This window comes from Pleurodeles waltl, chromosome 9 (assembly GCF_031143425.1).
Source record: "Pleurodeles waltl isolate 20211129_DDA chromosome 9, aPleWal1.hap1.20221129, whole genome shotgun sequence".
Taxonomy (NCBI): Eukaryota; Metazoa; Chordata; class Amphibia; order Caudata; family Salamandridae; genus Pleurodeles; species Pleurodeles waltl.
Window position 1 is genome coordinate 338,360,715 of NC_090448.1, and position 19,163 is coordinate 338,379,877.

The following is a 19,163-nucleotide window of genomic DNA, read 5'->3' on the forward strand; positions in this document are numbered from 1 at the left end:
GGATATATCAAAATCCCAAAAGCATTTTCCCATGCCGTCATTGGTCAGATTATCATATGTTGGCAGTAGGACCAATGGTTTCTGAATTCTAAATCTAAAATATAACTAGATAGTCTTTCACACGTCGATGATTGGCTCCTCTTCTCCCGTTCCCATCGTCAGCTTCGTCAGGCAACTTTTTAGTTGCAATCCTAGCTGTAGTCAGTGGGTCCATTGTTGGCTCCTGGGAACATCTCTGTTTCATGCATCACGTTTACAAAGTAAATATTTCTAGTACAGAACATCTCCACAAGCAGTTCTCATGAGAAAGTTTAAGACATTTGCATATTGCTTGGTCAGCACAGTGTGAACAATGAATAATATTAATTCTCTGCGTTCACAAAACATTTACAAATATTTATTAGTCCGGGAAACTTAACATGAGGCTTTGTCGACTAGACCCAAACCTCGTAATTAATAAAAATCTCAACATTATTTAAGCAAATACATAACATAGATATATTGGTATAACCCATTAATAAATGTTATTCTACATGTGCACATTATTTAATCATAAATGTGAATTCATTATTCATTTTCATACACGTGATGGTTGCCACTCAAGTGGGGACATTTTCCAAGACGCACATTATTTTCTATGTTAGCCTAATTCATGTAGATTCTTAACCCATTAATCAATACCAATTTATTAGTAATTAATTCAGCTTTCACAGAGGTACTGTCTGACAGATGCTGGTATTCATAGTAATGTATTTTTCTTATATCAAAAACTCTTTCAGAGTGCATCATACATTCTAACCCTCCTGACTCAAGCAGGAAACTAATGATTTCAAGGCTAGTCTCCCCCCTCCTGATTCCTGCATGCAGAAACCCATTTTCAGAGTTTAGTAAAACTGCCAAAAATAAAGTGTTGATGCCTGTCACGCATGTTCCAATCACTCCCGCTGAGAATTATCTCTGACATTAAAGGTTAACGCTTTGTCCTTAATTCTTGAAGGGGAAATTAAAGCATGTGACTGGGCTCAACATTTTATTTTTGGTAGTTTTACATAGCGCAACAAAAACTGTTTTTGTTTTTGTTTGTGTTAGGTTACTAAAGTGCCAAAAATGAAATGCTGATTATCTGTCACCATACATACCGATTGACCTGATTCAGGCAGATTGCCTCTACTTTTTTTTAAAGTCAGTGGGGAAAATACATTCTCCAGACTGTTTTTTTTTTTAATCTCCCACTTACCTGCTCTAAAATGTTGGCATGCATGCTACTACAACACGTAAAGAGATTTGACACCGTAAAAGGTTTTTTTAAAAGCTACTCTGCATTTCGGTGAATGCTTATACTCAAGCATTAACATAAAAGTAACGTTCCATTGTTCATAGTCTACTTTAAAGCCTTCGATACAGAAAATGCTAATAACGAGCAACAGAATAGTAGTACAACATGACCATTGCTGTTACCTCTGTACCCAGTCATAAATGGCACACGATGGCGCCCCTGAGCAGTTTGCCCAATCTAAAATGGCAGAAAGTCCACGGCTCCGTTCCCTTACTGGCACGGCTTCCGCCGACAGTGTCTAGGGGCGTGGGTACTGTCGACAAACTAACATTGGCTGTTGAGCACCTCCCTGTCCGCCTTGAGGTTGTACCTGCTCGGCCGGTTGTACTTATGTACATATTTATGAGTCCCGTGGGCGGTTCCTAGTACATTATTCATGAACTTCTTGTTCCAATAGTCCTTGCTAAAGAGAAGTTTTGCAGTGTTTCGTGTGACTGCAGGAAGGAGGACAGAGGGCGCGCGACTAGAGTGCGCAGGCGCAAGAGCCAGAAGTGCTAGGCAGCGCGAGACACCGAGGAAGTCAGCCCGAGACGCCGAGCAAGGTTCGCGAGGCCCGTTTGGAGCTCTAAACGCGCACGAGCCCCGTTCCCACCAGTGAAGCCCGAGGGAGGCGTCGTCCGAGAGCGCACGTCGCTTCCGGTCACAGAGCCCCGCAATGGTGGATTATCACACGGCCAACCAACCCTACCAGCCCGGGCCCAGCAACAACGGCGGCATCTACATGGCGCAGGACGACGAGTGGGATAGAGACATGCTGCTGGACCCCGCATGGGAGCGGCAGCAGCGCAAGGTGGGACCTAATGCGAGCGGGTGGGGATGACATGTATTTTGAGGCGATTCCTTGTGGGCGTTAGGACCAAGTCGAGTAGGTTGGGTGGGGGGAGGTGTTATGTGTACATGAGCCAGGGAGGTGAGGGAGACCTGAGGGAACGCCACTGTGCAGTGAGAAAGGGTTGGGTTCGTAATAGAGGTGATGTGGGGTAACTGTCTCTCGCCCCATTTAGTATGACCTCTCATGTAAAAATACTCAGTTTTTTGCTGTTACAGTGAACCTTAAATATTCGTGCGTTTCAGCTGAAAGTTTCAAATGAACGTTACTAAACTTTGACAGGTTTCGAAGGAGGATGATATGAAGGGTCAGACGTGTCAATAGGAAAGAGGGAGGGCGGTTGGGTATAGGAAGTTGCAGCGATACCGGACGATGAGTGGTTGAAGGAGTCCTTTAGTTAATGGAGGGGAAGTCTGGGTGATGCCCGCATGACCTGGTGATGGAAATTTGGGTGTGGGCTGGTGAGAGACCAGGGGGTGGTTGGTGAGAGTGTGTAGGGTTAAGAGAGGTTTGGCAGAAAACGGGCGGTATCGAAAGATGAGCAGGGCGGCATGGGAACGTCGCGAGACACACCCTTAACCCACATAAAATGCGAAAGATGCATTTACTGCTGTCTCTTTTTTTTTTTAATTTTATTTTTTAATAGCAAATATTTCTGATCTTTCAGTTGGTGTAACCAACCATTCTATAACCAGTAGAACTTTTCATCTGCAGAAACGAACATTTAAGTTCCCCGGTCGTCTATTAATTTCAACAGCCGATGTTATGAAAAGCATTGTCCATGCCACTTAAATATTACAATGGTTTTTATAACCTCCGGTCACTCACTTTACAGACGTAGTACGAAAATGCCTACCGGTCACTCACTTTACTGACATAGTACGATAATGCCTACTGAGTACTAAACACCAGTAAGTACCTTATCCACCTTTGGTATTATCTTGTTCGAGTGCTTTTTTTCCGCCATTTAATGTGGCTTTTGAGAATGTGGCTATTTTATGAGAGTCATTTCAATGCATATGTAGCGTATATACACCCTTGTTATTACCCATGTAAAAAATGTACTCTGGTTACGCTTGACTAACAAATTCTGTGATGGCTTGGTTTTGTCGGTTAATTAGATAAGCATATGGGATTGGTGCTACTGGTATGAAGCACCCATTAGTCCCTCTGTTAAAAACACCAGTTTGATGGTAAACGCAGCCCTAATGGTCTCTGGCCTATGCAGTACTGGCTTTCTTTGCAGAATTTTTGTAGTCTAGGACATATTAATATACCCCATACTTTAAATCCAAGTAGACAAAAATCGCATGGCTAGTAATTAGATTAAATTTGCAACCCAGAGCTATTCTGTTATAAGCCAAGGTTAGGAGCATTTGGTGGTAAGGCTTTTTTTGGGATGGGGGATATGACAACGATCCGGCTTGGAATAAATACTTAAGTAATTTTAATGTTCATAGTAATCTCTCCTTGTCCCTATAGCCCTGATCACTTTAGGTCGTTCTTGTGATTATACATGCGAATGGGCAAAATGTCATTCCTATTTTTCACTCATTGTTCTATAACACGATAGTATCTCGGGATTTGTCACATGTAGGTATTGTGCAATGTTTGTGGACATTACTAATTCTAATCTGACATCTTTTTTGGTGATTGACAGCCCTATAGTACAGGCTGGCTTGAGGTTGCATTAGTTTAAGCTTTTTGGTCTTTTAATATTGAATTTCATCTAGGGAAGGATTACTTTTGAGGAGCTTTGTTTCGGTGCTAGATTGTGCCCCCCGTTTACAATGCGGATGTAAAGGGTGTTGAGTGTAGTTGGATTTGAACTAAACGAGAAAGGGTAATCACTGCTTGGGAATTAAAAACGTGATGTAACATCTAGTCACACAATTTGCCGCAAATGTACAAAAATGTGTTTTGAGTAACATTTGTAGTTGATGCTCATTCGTATCTTGTTTTATCCATATAGAAACAATATTCTTATGTATGCTTTTATTTCAGTTCACTTTAGTTGTAAGCAGTGCACTTACACTTATTTTAAACTCCCATGAAACTACCGTTTTTTTCTTCAATCAAACGGTAAACACATACCAAAAAACGTAGTAAACAATTGAATCTGCAGTGTTCTAAAATGTGCTTTTTGCTAGTGAGCAATTATAGTCAAACTTTGCGTTGGCATACCATCATTGAAAAAGCAATAACTGCGTTATTTTGGCTTACCTCTTCAGTTTCTTTCCAGCCTGAGTCGCAATATTGGGAATATCTCTTCAAACATTCAGAAACTAGTTTGAAATTCTTATGTTCATTATTGGATGTTGAAACACATTCTGTTTTCTCATCCAGTTATATGGCCAGAACGTGAGGCGGGGAAATATATCCAGTTTCCAGTTCTACAGATGCTCTTTGTGTCTTGTGTTTTTCTTTTCTTCCCATTCTTAACGATTAGAGCAAATTTAATCTGTCCTGTTTTGTGGAACAGTCCATTGCTTAGAACAAGACCTGTGCGAACTTTTAATGTTGCCACCCTAATCAGTGTAATTTTGGTAATTTCTCAGAACAAAAGGTACTAAAGAATTGACGCAATAAGACCATTACACCACATTGCGTAATTTTGTGGAGAAACTAACGCAAAATGTACAGTTTGGGTAATTTTGTGAGTGCTTGCAGCAACCCAGGTAGCTTTTTATTTTTTTATTTTTATAACTTTACCAGAGCTGACTGATTGTTTTGATAATTTTTAAGCGTACAACTACAAATCCGAACTCAAGCGGCAGGGTTTTGAATGGGAGTGATCCGAAATCAACTCAAAATTAAATGTTGAGTTTTTACTTGAACCGACCGTTTGAGATGCATTTCGTATAATTATCCATAATATGCCTAATTTTGCTTAATCGTGTGGTAATTTTACATAATTACCATACAGCAAGTTGCATGAGTTCCACACACACCCATAGTTAGAACCTTTTGATGCATTCAGGCTCTTCCAGGAACCTAACTCTTAAGCAAATCTGCATCACGTGGATTATTGTGCCTGACCTTGATGGTGATGTCTCCTGTAAAAATTGTTTAGTATCATTACAGACAGCAAACATTCAAAGGATGCCTCAACTCTCTATTTCAGGAATCTTAGATTTAATTGAGCAACTTCTTCTCTCATTGGATTATTGTATAGCTGTTACTTGTGGTGGGGATCAACAACATACTTGAAAGTATTATGGTCTTTTAATACATTGGCTAAATGCTTTTTGGTATGAAGATGGCACATGTAGTGCTGTGGAACTGTGTGGGAGCTTTAGGTTTACAACTTCCCTGGACATTTTTGTTCTGAGATATTTTACTTCAGGGTTACCTGTAAAAAAAAGATTGTAAAACAATGCTTAAAAAGCCTGCTAAGGATAGCTAAGAATGCTTTTCCATCGGTTTGTTTTTGAATTTATCTTTTGCAATGTCTTTATTTTCAATTTGACCTAAAAAGAACTCTATGCCAATTCTCTCATGAAAATAATACACAAGTAGATACAGACGTTTTACTGTTTAAAGTACTGATTTCAATGTAAACCCCTTCAGACATAACCCAATCAAACTGGCCTTTGTTGTTTTTGAAACTGGTTATAACCCCCAAAAATACCACACTTGGATTGAATTCATTTGGAAGTAAATGTTCAGAATTTAATAAAACATCTTTAGTATTTGCTTGTGTTCGGAAAAAATAACTTTACTTCAAACGTAAATATAGCAAGGATACACAAAAAAGAAGCTCGAACAATCAACATCTCATTGAACGATCATATGAGTCTTATGTGATCATTCATTCACTTGAGAAAATCCTTAGCAGTTTATAGATTTAACGCGTCCAGATTGTCCGTGCTAGTTGGCCTTCTGGTGAGCATGGACTGTGAACCTGTGTTTGTCTTGGGTGATGTCCATTTCTGTTCAAACCTGGAGCTGCTTCCTGGCATCCCAAGGACTACTTTGATTATTTATATGTAGTCTATGCTCACAACCTGTTAAGGAGGGATGTGTTTACTACCAGACTCTGATCATCTAATTAATGATTGATCTTCTGATGACTACGATTCCAACTGCTTACTACCTGTGTTTGTCCACCCAGTGAGGACATTTGCTCTCCAGGCTTTAGTGTAAGGTCCTGCTTTTCCTGCTGATGATTATTTGAGTAACTATGACACCTCACATTTCCCCTGGAACACATCCTTTTGGGCCATTTGAATGTGACTCTTAATTCCTATTCCTGAACTTAAGTCCCTTTAAATTTGGCTGTTTCTGAAGAAGTGGTGGGTTCTTTAAATTTTCCCTGATCTTCTTTCCCACTGAATGGCTTCTCTGCCCGGGCACCATGGCTCAGCCGACACCCTCAGCCGGGCTACCGCTCCCGAATGCAATGTCTCCTATTTAGACGCTGCCTTTTTCAAATCCTTCATGACGGAGGTAGAGGATGGGATTTTGGTGGAAAAACTGATGCCTGCTTCCCCGCCTTCTGAGGGCAAGGTCATGATACTGCTTTTCAGTGCAGCAGCTTCCTTGGAGTTGTATTTGTTTCCGTTCACCATGAGCTTTTTGAAACATTTAATACGTTTTTTTTGCAAAACACCTTCTTCTGCCCGTGTATCAGTATCCTACACTCTTGCCATCGTGGCTTCTTTAATTAGCCCATTGGACTGTGTAATGCTGGTATCTAGAGAGGATTGGCTCCAGTTTTTCGACAGTCTGCAGCTATCTGAACAACCTTCTGTATGTAGCATGTAGACGTGTGCTGTATCATGCGCTTTTAGTTTGCAGCCCAATGAAATTACAAATAAAATACGATAGTTTTTTTGTTGTTTTTTTTAATACATCTGCGGTCTTTATTATTTTGCACCTCAGGGAAACCTGTTTAGTCATGGTGAATTTCGGTAAAGCTAGTCTACTGTGTGATTGGGTTTAATTATTGTAAAACGTAAGCATTTTCGTTGCGCAGGAGAACTGCACAGCATGCATTCCTGAACTTGTGGTATCACGAAAACTGGTTATTCCAGTCGTTTCTCAGTTACCACCAGATATCCGGTTGTAGAAGGCTAAAGTGTAGTGGCTAGTAAAAAATAAATAAAAAAAAATAGGATTTTATAACTTTACAAAACTAAAAGATGTGCACCAGAGAACTTTTGACAGTTTTTGCACATGTCCTGATTGCTTGCCGAAAATAGAGAAATTATGCACCAGGTCAGATTTTGTGTGTAATCTCGCCAGTTAGTGAACATACTTGGTAGAACTTCAAATTAGTTTAGCGAATCCGGACAATACTGTTTTCACTACCTACTGGAAAGGCCTAAACCATGGGTACTCACAAACTTTTTCTCGGGGGCCAAAATTGCAGTATGGTTTGCGGCCGAGGGCCGCACTGAAGTGACAGCGGGGGGAGGCGGGGCTTAGAGGGGGAACAACCACCCCGCCCCCTTTTTCAAAACATTGCTAAACAATGCTGCATTTTGAATCCAGTAACACACACAGCGCCATCTGCTCTCACCCCTACCCCAGTAACACACACAGCGCCACACACAGCGCCATCTGCTCTCACCCCTACCCCAGTAACACACCCACACCCCGCACACACAGCGCAATCTGCTCTCACCCCTCCCCCAGTAACACACACACAGCGCCATCTGCTCTCACCCCTACCCCAGTAACACACACAGCGCCATCTGCTCTCACCCCTACCCCAGTAACACGCACACACACAGCGCCAACTGCTCTCACCCCTACCCCAGTAACACACACACAGCGCCATCTGCTCTCACCCCTACCCCAGTAACACACACACAGCGCACACACACAGCGCAATCTGCTCTCACCCCTACCCCAGTAACATACACAGTGCGCACCTGCTCTCATCCCTACCCCAGTAACACACACAGCGCCATCTGCTCTCACCCCAACCCCAGTAACACACACACAGCGCCAACTGCTCTCACCCCTACCCCAGTAACACACACAGCGCCATCTGCTCTCACCCCTACCCCAGTAACACACACACAGCGCGCACACACACAGCGCAATCTGCTCTCACCCCTACCCCGGTAACATACACAGCGCGCACCTGCTCTCACCTCTACCCCAGTAACATACACAGCGTGCACCTGCTCTCACCCCTACCCCAGTAACACACACAGCGCCATCTGCTCTCACCCCAACCCCAGTAACACACACACAGCGCCAACTGCTCTCACCCCTACCCCAGTAACACACACAGCGCCAACTGCTCTCACCCCTACCCCAGTAACACACACAGCGCCATCTGCTCTCACCCCTACCCCAGTAACACACACACAGCGCACACACACAGCGCCAACTGCTCTCACCCCTACCCCAGTAACACACACAGCGCCATCTGCTCTCACCCCTACCCCAGTAACACACACACAGCGCACACACACAGCGCCCTCTGCTCTCACCCCTACCCCAGTAACACACACAGCGCCATCTGCTCTCACCCCTACCCCAGTAACACACACACACACACACACACACAGCGCAATCTACTCTCACCCCTACCCCAGTAACACACACACTACATTAAAAACAAATAAATAAATAACCAAAGAGCCTTACCTGACTCAAAGCACTGTAAAGATGCCACAAATGTAGAATGGCAGGCAGGCGGGCAGCAGACGTGGAGCCGGTGACAGGAAGCAGATGACAAAGCCCTGTAAAAGTTAGCTGCAAGCGCTGACTTTTATGGGGCTTTGGCTTCCAGGATCGTCACGGAAACGCCATAAATAATGGCCGCCGTACGTAAACATAGAGGAGGGCCGCGGGAGCATGCGCAAAGAAGCCACTGTTGCGCATGCTCCCGCGGCCCTCTTCTATGTTTACATACTGCGGCCATTATCATATGGCGTTTGTTGTACGTCTCCGCGGGCCGCCAAGGTCGGTCCGTGGAGCCGCTGGCGGGCCGTACTTTGAGTAACGTCGGCCTAAACAAACAAATTGCTAAATAGCGGCCTATTAGAAGTGGCTCGTGGTCATTTCTGATGTTTTCGTACATTCCCAAAGTTAAACATTTGCTAAAAGAAACCATTGAGAATATTAACTATTCCTGCAGCTCACAAGCGAAGGCAGAGTTACATTCCACATAGGCTTCACATTTCAAGAGAGCAGCAAATGAGACGTGTTTGAACTCCAGAACTAGGAAGGTCTGTCTACTTAGACCTGCAAGATATCTTCCGGTAGCGCCCCAGCAGTCTACCATTCTACAAATATTGTATTTTTGGTGACTTGCTTGTATGTAGATTGATTTTAGTTTCGCATTCTGAAAGCCAAAGTAAAGTGCCCTTTGTTCACTAACATTTAAAGGGCACGTTTTAGTCCAGTCATTTGGGCTTGCTATTTCCGTACCACTCATGTTTTAAGGGAGTTCTTTAATTTTCAGACAGTGTTTGGACCCGTTGCCACTGGACCCCTGGCCTTCTCAACTTTCCACTTCTTTATTTCTGCAGACGGGTGTTTGAGGTCAGAACTATAACACCCGAGTAACACTTTTTGAGGATGCAAAAATTTTGTTTTGTAAAATTAAAACCTACAAAGCTAAAACTTCGAAATTACCCTCGACTTAAAGAAAAAACAAAAAAAAAAAAACAAAAAAAAACCTCAAGCTCCGTTGTTTTTGTTTAAGATGGAAAGTTGTACTGTTACAAGTGTTCGTTACATGTGTAAAGCTAAATTAGCTGATGAAGCAGTAACAGTCTGTTATTCGAGGCTGCTACTTAGTTTTTTTAAATGAAATATTACATCTTCTGAAGACAAAGGTGGACTCTTTCCAACAGTCCAATAGCAATGTTTCTGAACAGTCAGCCCTATGTCTCAAGCACCGTAGCAGTTTGTCCTCCGGGTACATAGTTGGCCATCCTTGCTATTGCATGTTTGATTTAAATAAACCTTTCATTGAAGATGACGCAAAAACGTCTATTAAGGGGATGGGCAATCTGGCTAAGTACAAGTTGTGCATCCTGTACTTAAGTACTGCGTCTGCTGTTATGTTTTCTCAGTTAATAGCTGCTAGATGCACATGGAAGAAACTGACTCTAGTAAGAGGGGGTGCTAAGTTACATAGGGTCTCACTTTTTAAGTTGCGCTCCATATAATTGCTATATGTTTACATTTACTCAGTGAATGTGCTATATTAAGCTTTTTGCTTTACAAACTGGAATCACTTGACATTTCTTCTGGGCATCAGAAGTGTAGGATTTAGTACATTTCGGGTTTGTAGTTTTAATAGTGCTTTGTGAAATGGGCTGGCTTTATTATTAGTTTGTGTGCATACTGAAGGCAAGACTGTGGGTGATGTATTGCAATGCACATGGAGAACTTTATAATCAGTACAGTTTCAGCAATGTGTGAGAGAAGGAGCCCTAATGAAGGAAAGAAAGGAGTAGTGAAATGTTTGAAGTCTGAATTTTGGACCGAAGTATGGCAACTGTGAGGCAAATAGGAGGCCTCTAAAGTGTTAAAAGGCGATCGCTTATAAAGGCTTTCAAATTGTTCTCTTGTTTGTTGCAGGGTATTGACATATCTTGTTAAAATTGTTAAGGACATTGTCCTTCAGTTGGCATATCTTTGGGTTTGAGGGTAACACTAGAGGCTTAGTAGTGTATCGGCTTATGAGACTGCTCAGATATCAAATTGATTTTAGAATTTTTATACAATAAGACCACACTTGAAAATCGTATATCCCAAAGGATTGTGGCATGAATATAAAATACTCTTGCAAAGTTACCAGAAAGCAGGAGATCAATGTGTAAGTATAATACAGGTTGGAATCTGTTGGCACATGGAATCAGTTTGTGTTTTGTTGCTGTGGTGATTTGGCTTGGTGTTTGTAACTTAGTATACTAGTGAAACCTTTGTTCTCCTTAAGAAAGGACATTGAGTTGTGCAGTAAGTTAGGATGTTCTCATCCCAGATGAAAAGGTGATGTTCTCTGGTTCCTTGCATTGCTGCTTTTGGCCTTTCGTATCAGGGAGAGGTGTAGTGTTGTGATTTGTTGTGCTTACCCCCTTGGCCTGGTTTCTTCATTTGGTGACCAACAATGTTGTGTGAAGCTTTGGTTCTTTCAGCATTATATTTTTACTACAGTGGGTTCTATGAGTATTATTCTGTGATCTGATGTAGGGGAGCTGTTTATGGCATTCTAACTGGCTTTTCTTAATTTGACATGAGAGTTGAAAAGGATTAGTGTTTAGAAGTGTGTGAATGAAGGTTTTTGGGGGTCATATGGTCGTGTTCTTCTGGAGCTAATAATGTGTGGTAATTTTTATGGTTTATTGGTTTCACTGACCTTTGTCAGTGTTTTGCTTAGTCCTCAAGGTTATGTTTAACTGCACAATGTGCCAGGTCTGCTAAAGTTGTTTTACGTAGGGATATGTTGCTTTTTGTTAGCTATTTTTTTTAATGGTCTAGTGTTGAGTTTTTAAAGGTTTCTGAGACAGATGCTTTCTTTGAGATTCCATGCCTGGCCTGAGGCATTCTCCATGTCATGTGTAAAGTATAACAATTGTTAGATACAACCTGGGTTTTTGAACTTTTCCCTCCTCAAAGATAAAATTAAAAGTGATGCTCTGTATTTAAGGGACTCTAACAATATAAGGATGTTGCCTTTGTGAGTCACTGGGAGTGAGGCTCCTATAATAAAAGTATGAAGATTTCCCCCAGTCCTCACCCTACCCACCCAACTTTAAAATTGGTGAAGTATCACCGGACACTTCCTTGTTTGCACCAGGTATATATCTATATTGAATCTTTTTACTTGTGGAACACAGGCTTTTTTTTTATTTTGGTTATATTTTGATCCCTAACATTTAAAAAAAAAATTAATTGTATTTGTTTTAATACTGATACTAAGGTATAAGCATTAGTAGTGTCTTAATAGATAATTATCTGATGCAAACAAAGTGGATGGTCCTTCTTTGAATTTATAGTTATCTGGGACGATCTCCAAATATTTGTCTGTATTTAAGGAGTAACTTATAGGTAGCTGTTTGCATGGTGCAAACTGCGAAAATCGCAGTTTGCGCCATGCAAACAGCCTAACGCGATGCTCATTCCCAAATTGCGAGTCGCGACTCACAAATAGGAAGGGGTGTTCCCTTCCTATTTGCGACTCGCATCGCAATTCAGAGTTGCTTTGTGACCGCGAATGCGGTCGCAAACCAACTCGCAGTTACCACCAGTGTCACACTGGTGGTAACTCATTCGCAAAAGGGAAGGGGTCCCCATGGGACCCCTTCCCCCTTTTTGAATGTCGACAAAAAAATTTTTTCAGAGCAGGCAGTGGTCCCACTGCCTACTCTGAAAAAAACGAAACCAAGTGGTTTCGGTATTTTTTTCCTTTTGCAACTCGTTTTCCTTTAAGAAAAACAGGCTGCAAAATGAAAAAAAAAAAACGCTTTATTTAAAAAGCAGTCACAGACATGGAGGTCTGCTGACTACAACAGGCCACCATCCCTGTGAGTGCAGGGACTCGCTATGGGGTCGCAAAATGCGACCCACCTCATGAATATTGATGAGGTGGGTCTTTGCGACCCCATAGCGAGTCGCAGAAGGTGTCTGAGAGACCATTCTGCATCCGTTTTTGCGACTTGCAAATTGCGAGTCGCTCAGACTCGCAATTTGCAAGTCGCAAAAACGGATTTTGCTACATCTGGCCCTTAATACTTAAGTGGGGTTGAAGTCTTAATTTTGACTTACTAAAGAATGCTTCCATGAGTAGTTCAGTTGTTTGTGTGTTTTTTTGCCTAAGACAGGTTTGTGATTTGTTCATGCACAGAGGAAGAGAACTCGGACTTCAAACATAGTTTGGTGCTTTTTAGGTTGGACCCAGAGTCCGCTTATAGCCAAAGGCACATTTGGAATAATAACACTTGAAGTGGGCTTTGAGTTGGCGCATTGGTTGACTTTCTTGTTAATCTAATGTGCTTATTTTTTTATTCAGTGGCTTTCCTTAATGTTCACTCTCTTGGAACATAATCTTCTCGTTTGGGTTACATGTATCTTACATTGAGGGAAGTACATTTTCCTTTTTTCTTTAAGCACTCTGTGGACATGCGCATGTATAGTTCCTTTGCCTTGAGTGCAGATTCCCATCCACACCACTATGTGTTACTTTCCCTCCTCCTCAAGATCGTCCATTGTTTCCCCCACCCTTTCTGGCCTTCTTTTTTGTATTGCATCCTCCACCCCTCCAAAAACCAGATATATTTGGCCTGTACTTCACTCCCTGCTCCAGGGTTGACTTCTGCACATTTACAGCAGCCATCCTTTCCAACACCTATACCTCCCTGTGCGTTATTTATTGATTTGTTTGTACATATTCTTGGTAGGCCCGGCACCTGCAATTTGTTGCTGGTCTGTTCCTTTTTTTCCTTAATGGGCTTTTGTGTGCATTTAAAAATTTGCCTTTCCGATTTTGGGTCTGTGATCTTGAAACTAATTAAAAGTCAAATGAAAAAATCGTAACTTATAAATAATCACATTGCAGCAGTTTTTTTTTTTTTGTTAAATGTGGTATAGCAACCGCAGAAAGCATTGACTTATCCAAAATGCGAGTAACACCAAAGGCACAAACTATTTGATTTGCACATGATTATTGAATTGATGTGGTAGCTAAAATCTTTTCTTTTTTAACCAGTAAGTGAATAACTTAGTAACGATACTGATCCCAGGAGTGGAGTGATCCAGGAAATGAGTTGGTCGATCTGCTGTAGTTGAAGCAATGTCCATGTGAATACCTTGAAATAGTAGGTTTTGCAGGAGTGGTGGTTTAAGGTCTAAGATATTTCCAAAAGTAAAGGGACAGACAGACAAAAACGGGTCATTCGTGGAGTGGGGGTGCTGCGAATAATACTTTGATGTTGCTTGTTAAACGTTTTCTGCATCTTTGTAGCGCTGAAAGGAAGAGGCTTTGAAGTTTTTAATACTGCTCATTTTATTGAAATCTGTAAGATTACAAATTAAATCGGCCCTGACTGAATTAGACCTTCACAATGTCAGGAACAATCCCATAACTCGCATGGCGGTCTTGCCGTTTTTCTGTAACAGATAGAAAAAGAGTGATATTGATAAGGATGAATGTTTGCAGTTTAAATTATGTTCACAAAAGTTGAAGTGAGTTGGTCCTAATGTCCGTCTTCCACTTGCAGTGCTGAGACAGCAGCAAAGACTCCTTTCCTTCCATAGTTTTGAAACCAGTCTGCCTGGATAAAGAGCGGAACAGTTTGAAAATCACTAACTTTTTTTTATCAAAGGTGTCATTTTGTACAGTTGGCAGGAGCAGAAACACACATACTATCTTTTGATGTATTTTTACCCAACATTTCCACTCTTCCATTCATACTATTTTTTTTTTTATATAAACAGAGGGCCAATGTACAGAACAATACTTGGTGTTGATAACTTGTGAAGTGTCTAATTGTAGTTATCGGTGAAGACCAGAGCAGAAGCTAGCCTTAAATCAGGTCTTCTTCCAAATGCAGTGCGAGAACTTCGTACAGAGGTGGCACTGAAAAGTATTACCTCACCACGACTCCCCCTTTTTGCCACATTTAAGCTACAACATGTCGACCCACTGAAAGGAGAAAGCATGTCTTGAAACATAATCAGCAACAGGAAACCAAGGCATTGTTATAAAAGTTAAATTAACTTGCTTGTGAATAGTCTTGCAACCAGAATTACTTCTATAGATACTGCAGCTTTACGCAACCTGTCATATGTCTACTGTGAGACCATAACCGCGTACAATGTAGTGCAAGAAAAACGAGGACAGATAATTGATGCTTTTATTCGATCATGAAGTGTTTTACATTGCAGTATGAAGGAGACGCTTTACGCAGTAGTTTAAAACTTCACTGAAGAACTTTAAGCTTGGCACTGAAGGGAACCGGAAACCGCGAAGTCTTTGCTTCCCGTGATTTTTTTTTTTTTTTTTTTTTTTTTTTTGCAATGTCTCACCTGCGTAGTTTGAGAGCTTGTGGGCTCTGAAATCATGCGAATGATCCAAATCGCATTGCTACTTGCAAGACAACGTGAAGCAAACTTCAAGGAAATCGCAGCTTGTAATTTGGTATAACATAGACGCCGTGGGCCTTATTCGTTTACCATTTCATGTGTGTAAATAGTCATGGCAAATACGACGTAATAGTCTTGGTAAATACGACGCAGAGTTGTTGTTCAGGGAGAGGCCGTGGCATGTGGTTTGTCAGAGTGCATTTCACATGCCAGCCATTGCCATGTTTGCGACATTAAAGGCTGGATATGACTACCTGGCGCCCCAAGTTCAAATAACATGGAAGCGTCTGTGACGTGGCATTTAATGCGGTTGCGAGCATCATATTAGAGTTGCCTTCTTCCCTTGATCTCTTTATCCTACAGTAGCACACATAGAGCCTTACCAGGCATGGTGATGGTTATGCTTAGCGTGATTTTCCCTGAACTCTTTATATATTGTAGTTAGTTTGAAATTCCAAGTTCTAGTCAGACATGGATCATTTGTTGTCTTTGGTCATGTAATTAGTTTTTGGTGCACTATTTTTAGCATTGATTAGCTAAAAAAAAAAAAACGATTTTTATTCCACCATGCCTTCCCTTCTGTGGCCGTAGCGCAGTGCACTTTGTTTGAATTTGTGCATGTTAGTGGAAACGGAAACATCAGTTTTAACAAAATGTTGCAGTTTCGGTTGTTTAGGCATGATTTTCACAAATGTAGCCAAAGATCCGTAGACAACACAGCTAAAAACGTTTTACATTGTGTTCTTTTTTGAGTGGGTGTGATTTGTTTTCTGTTACTAGCCGGTTTCTCCTACCCCACCTTACTGTTGCGATTCCCAATGAAATGCCACCGCAGCAGAAAGACAGATGCCCTAGTGACTTGTCTGCAGTTTAAATCATTACTGAATGCACACCAAAGAGTGCTTGCTGCTTTGAAAACGTTGCATAGGGTTTTGAACTTAGGCGTGGTGGGGCTGTCGAGCAGACTGCTCTTGCAGAACCGATGGAATGAATTTATTAATGTTCACCCGTGTTGCAACCTGAGATGCTTGGGATTTCGTACGTCCGAGGCAAAGAATGCACGATGACTGCTTTTGAAGCAGCTGCCATAATGCCCTCGCAGTGCTGGCAGTAGTCTGGCACAGTGGATTAGACCCAGTCTCGGATCACAAGAGATTCATACGGTTTATTTCATTTTTGGTGGTGAGGAATTTTCGTGTGATGTGGAGAATGAAAGGACATTTATTGAACCCAAGAGTGAGACTGTAGCAGTTCAAATCTCCAAGTCCTGATCCTTAACGTACTCTCTAGGTCACACCCACAGACCACATTCATCTGTTTGTTTTTGAAGACCTTTTGTAACCTACAATGATAATACTTTTAGTAGGCTTTGGGTCAGCCCGTTGCTTATTATTGGTTGGCTTTCTGGTGTAGCTCATTTCCATGCTTATTTGAAGGCTTCCTTTCCTCTTGTTGTGTTTGCCCTTTTCTCTAGAGCATACCTTCTTAAACACAGTTTTAATTGGATAACTTGTAGCTATCCACTGGCTACATTTAAGGAACTACATTTTCCCCTATTTCAGCTTTCCATATGAGTGCATTTGTTTTCTTGCTCTCTGTTGTGTGCTGCTTCCCCTCTCAAACTCCTGCCCCAGTACCTTTTATATGTTGCTTCCCTGCCCAGTTTGTTTGTTACGCACCTGCTTTTTCCCCTAATTTTCTTTTTCCTCCCCATGCGCGGATGTTGACTCCTCCCCTGAGTCTCCATTGCTCATTTCACTACTGGCCATCACATTCTTTTTAAAATTAAAATTTTTTTTTTTTTTTTTTTAGAAGACAAAGCAGTTGCATTTTACCACCAGGTCACTTAATTTTTTCTTTTAATACGCTTATTATTAAAAATGTATTGCTCAAGGGTTGACATTTGGCATTTTGGAATGGCAAATTGAAACCTTAAAAATAGAGGCTTCTATGTCATGATGCATGTGAAAATATCACACCGTGGCATATAGTTTGTGCATAAGTTTGGCAGGTAAACTTTCTGTTTTTCTTTTTTCCTGTGTGAATGGTATTGTCAATCATTGGTTAAGGCAACAACTTTGAGAGGCAAGAGCTATTGGCTTTGCCAGTACTCTTTAAAATGTGGTATCATGGACATGCATTCTCTTCTCTGAAAGTGGTATGTTAGAAATCGGATCGCTAGTTGGCAGAGGTTTGCACTTTGTCCAAGTAGGGACAACAGTCCTAGTTAGGGCAAGTAAGAGAAATGTGTAAATAATTTTTGTACACACACAAAGTAAAAACACCACAAAAGGACTCCACACCAGTTTGGAAAATAGCCAATATTTATCTGAGTCAAACAAGACCAAAACTGCAAAAATCAAACAGACTGAAGTTAAGTTGTGAATTTTCAAAGATTTAATTAAAATGCAGTGCTTAGGAGACCATAGCTACAACCGGATCTGGTTGTGCTTGACCGTGGCAAATTCAAAAGAGCAGTCCGACTGCGATGGAGCATGGGCTGGCTACAGGAGTCGCGCAGACCTGCTGACAGTAACTTTATGTTGATGTCCAGTGGCGATGCATTGATCCAGAGGAAGGGATCCCTCAAGCTTGCATGCAATGTGTCATTTCCTGATCGGGCCACATTGTTGATGCGTCAATGTCCAGAAGCGATGAATACTGCTTCCGATGCATCGGTGTGGCGTTCACCAAGTTGGGGCTGCATTGTAAGTCAGGGTCATTGTGCCACGCAGTCAGCGAGCGGTGTCCGCAGCTTCGATGCAGGCAGCGTCAAAGCAGCGTCTCTGCAACGGAATGCAATATTTTCAAGTGACTCACCAGTGTTGCGTCAGTTCTTGGGTGCAGCACCACACTCACCCACAAGGACCCAGGATTGGATTTGACACCACTTGGCATATCAGGACTCAGCAGAGGAGTTCAGGTGCTGGTAACAAGACGCAGGTGAAGTCTTTGATGTCCCTGATACTTCAGAAACAGGAGGCAGGCTCAGTCAGGCCCTTGGAGAAACTTTAGATTACAGAATATAGAGAGTTTGATCCAGTGCTCTCCCTCTCAGGCAAGAAGTTGCAGACAGCAGGCCAACACAACAGAGCACACAGCAAAGTGGCACAGCAGTCCTTCTTCCTGATAAAATGTCCTCAGTTCAGTATCGGTCAGAGGCCCGGTACTTATACCCAGATGTGCCTTTGAAGTGGGGAAGACTTGAAAGAGATGTTTTGAAGTGCCCCAGTCCCCTTTTAGCTCAGCCATGTCTGCCAGGAGGTCTTTGGGGGTTATCAGTCTTTTGTGTGCGGTCAGGCCACTACACTACACTTTGAAGTGCGAGGCCCCTCAACCCTTGCTGCCAAGGAAGACCCACTGGTATGCTAATTGAATGCACAGGCAGTGGAGTGTCTTGCGTTTTATAGCTGTCTGAATGGAATGCACAGATGTAGCTTGTCACTTAAACCTTACACAGACCAGACGTGGATTGGAGATAGGCTAAGGGACTGAATGGTTAAAGTAAGGTATGCTAACTTTCTAAAAGTGGCCTTTTCAGACCTGCAATTTAAAAACTACCTTTACCAAAACATGTTTTTCAATTGTGAGTCCAGAGACACCAAGCTCCGTTTTTCTATCTTTACCCATTTGGTAATTTCAAAAAGATGTTTTAAGGCAAGCCACATACTAGCCTATGGGAGAGGTAGTCTTTACAATGGTGAAAAAACACAAATTTAAGAGTTTTTTACTACCTGGACATGTTAAATGTAAAAGTACATGTTCAACTTGTTAAATGCAGTTCACCCTCCCCTTGGAGCAAACCAGAGCCTACCTTAGGGCTGTCTTAAATGTAATAAAAAGGAAGGTTTGGGTCTGGCAAGTGATTACACTTGCCAGGTCATTACACTTGCCAGGTTGAACTGGCAGTTTAAACTGCACACACCAGCTCTGCAATGGAAA

At 41.8% G+C, this 19,163-nt stretch overlaps 1 protein-coding gene across 2 annotated transcripts in view; it reads left to right on the top strand.

Annotated features, from left to right (window-relative positions):
- Positions 1 to 1,816: 1,816 nt before the first annotated feature.
- ACTN4 (actinin alpha 4) overlaps positions 1,817 to 19,163 on the top strand; it is a 340,912-nt gene continuing 323,565 nt past the window's right edge. The window contains exon 1 of one of the 2 annotated variants that reach the window (XM_069206884.1): positions 1,817 to 2,126. In XM_069206884.1, the coding sequence (XP_069062985.1) occupies positions 1,992 to 2,126 (135 nt within the window). In that variant the 5' untranslated portion in view covers positions 1,817 to 1,991. The remainder of the gene's footprint in view (positions 2,127 to 19,163) is intronic. The other variant, XM_069206883.1, reaches the window with a different exon arrangement.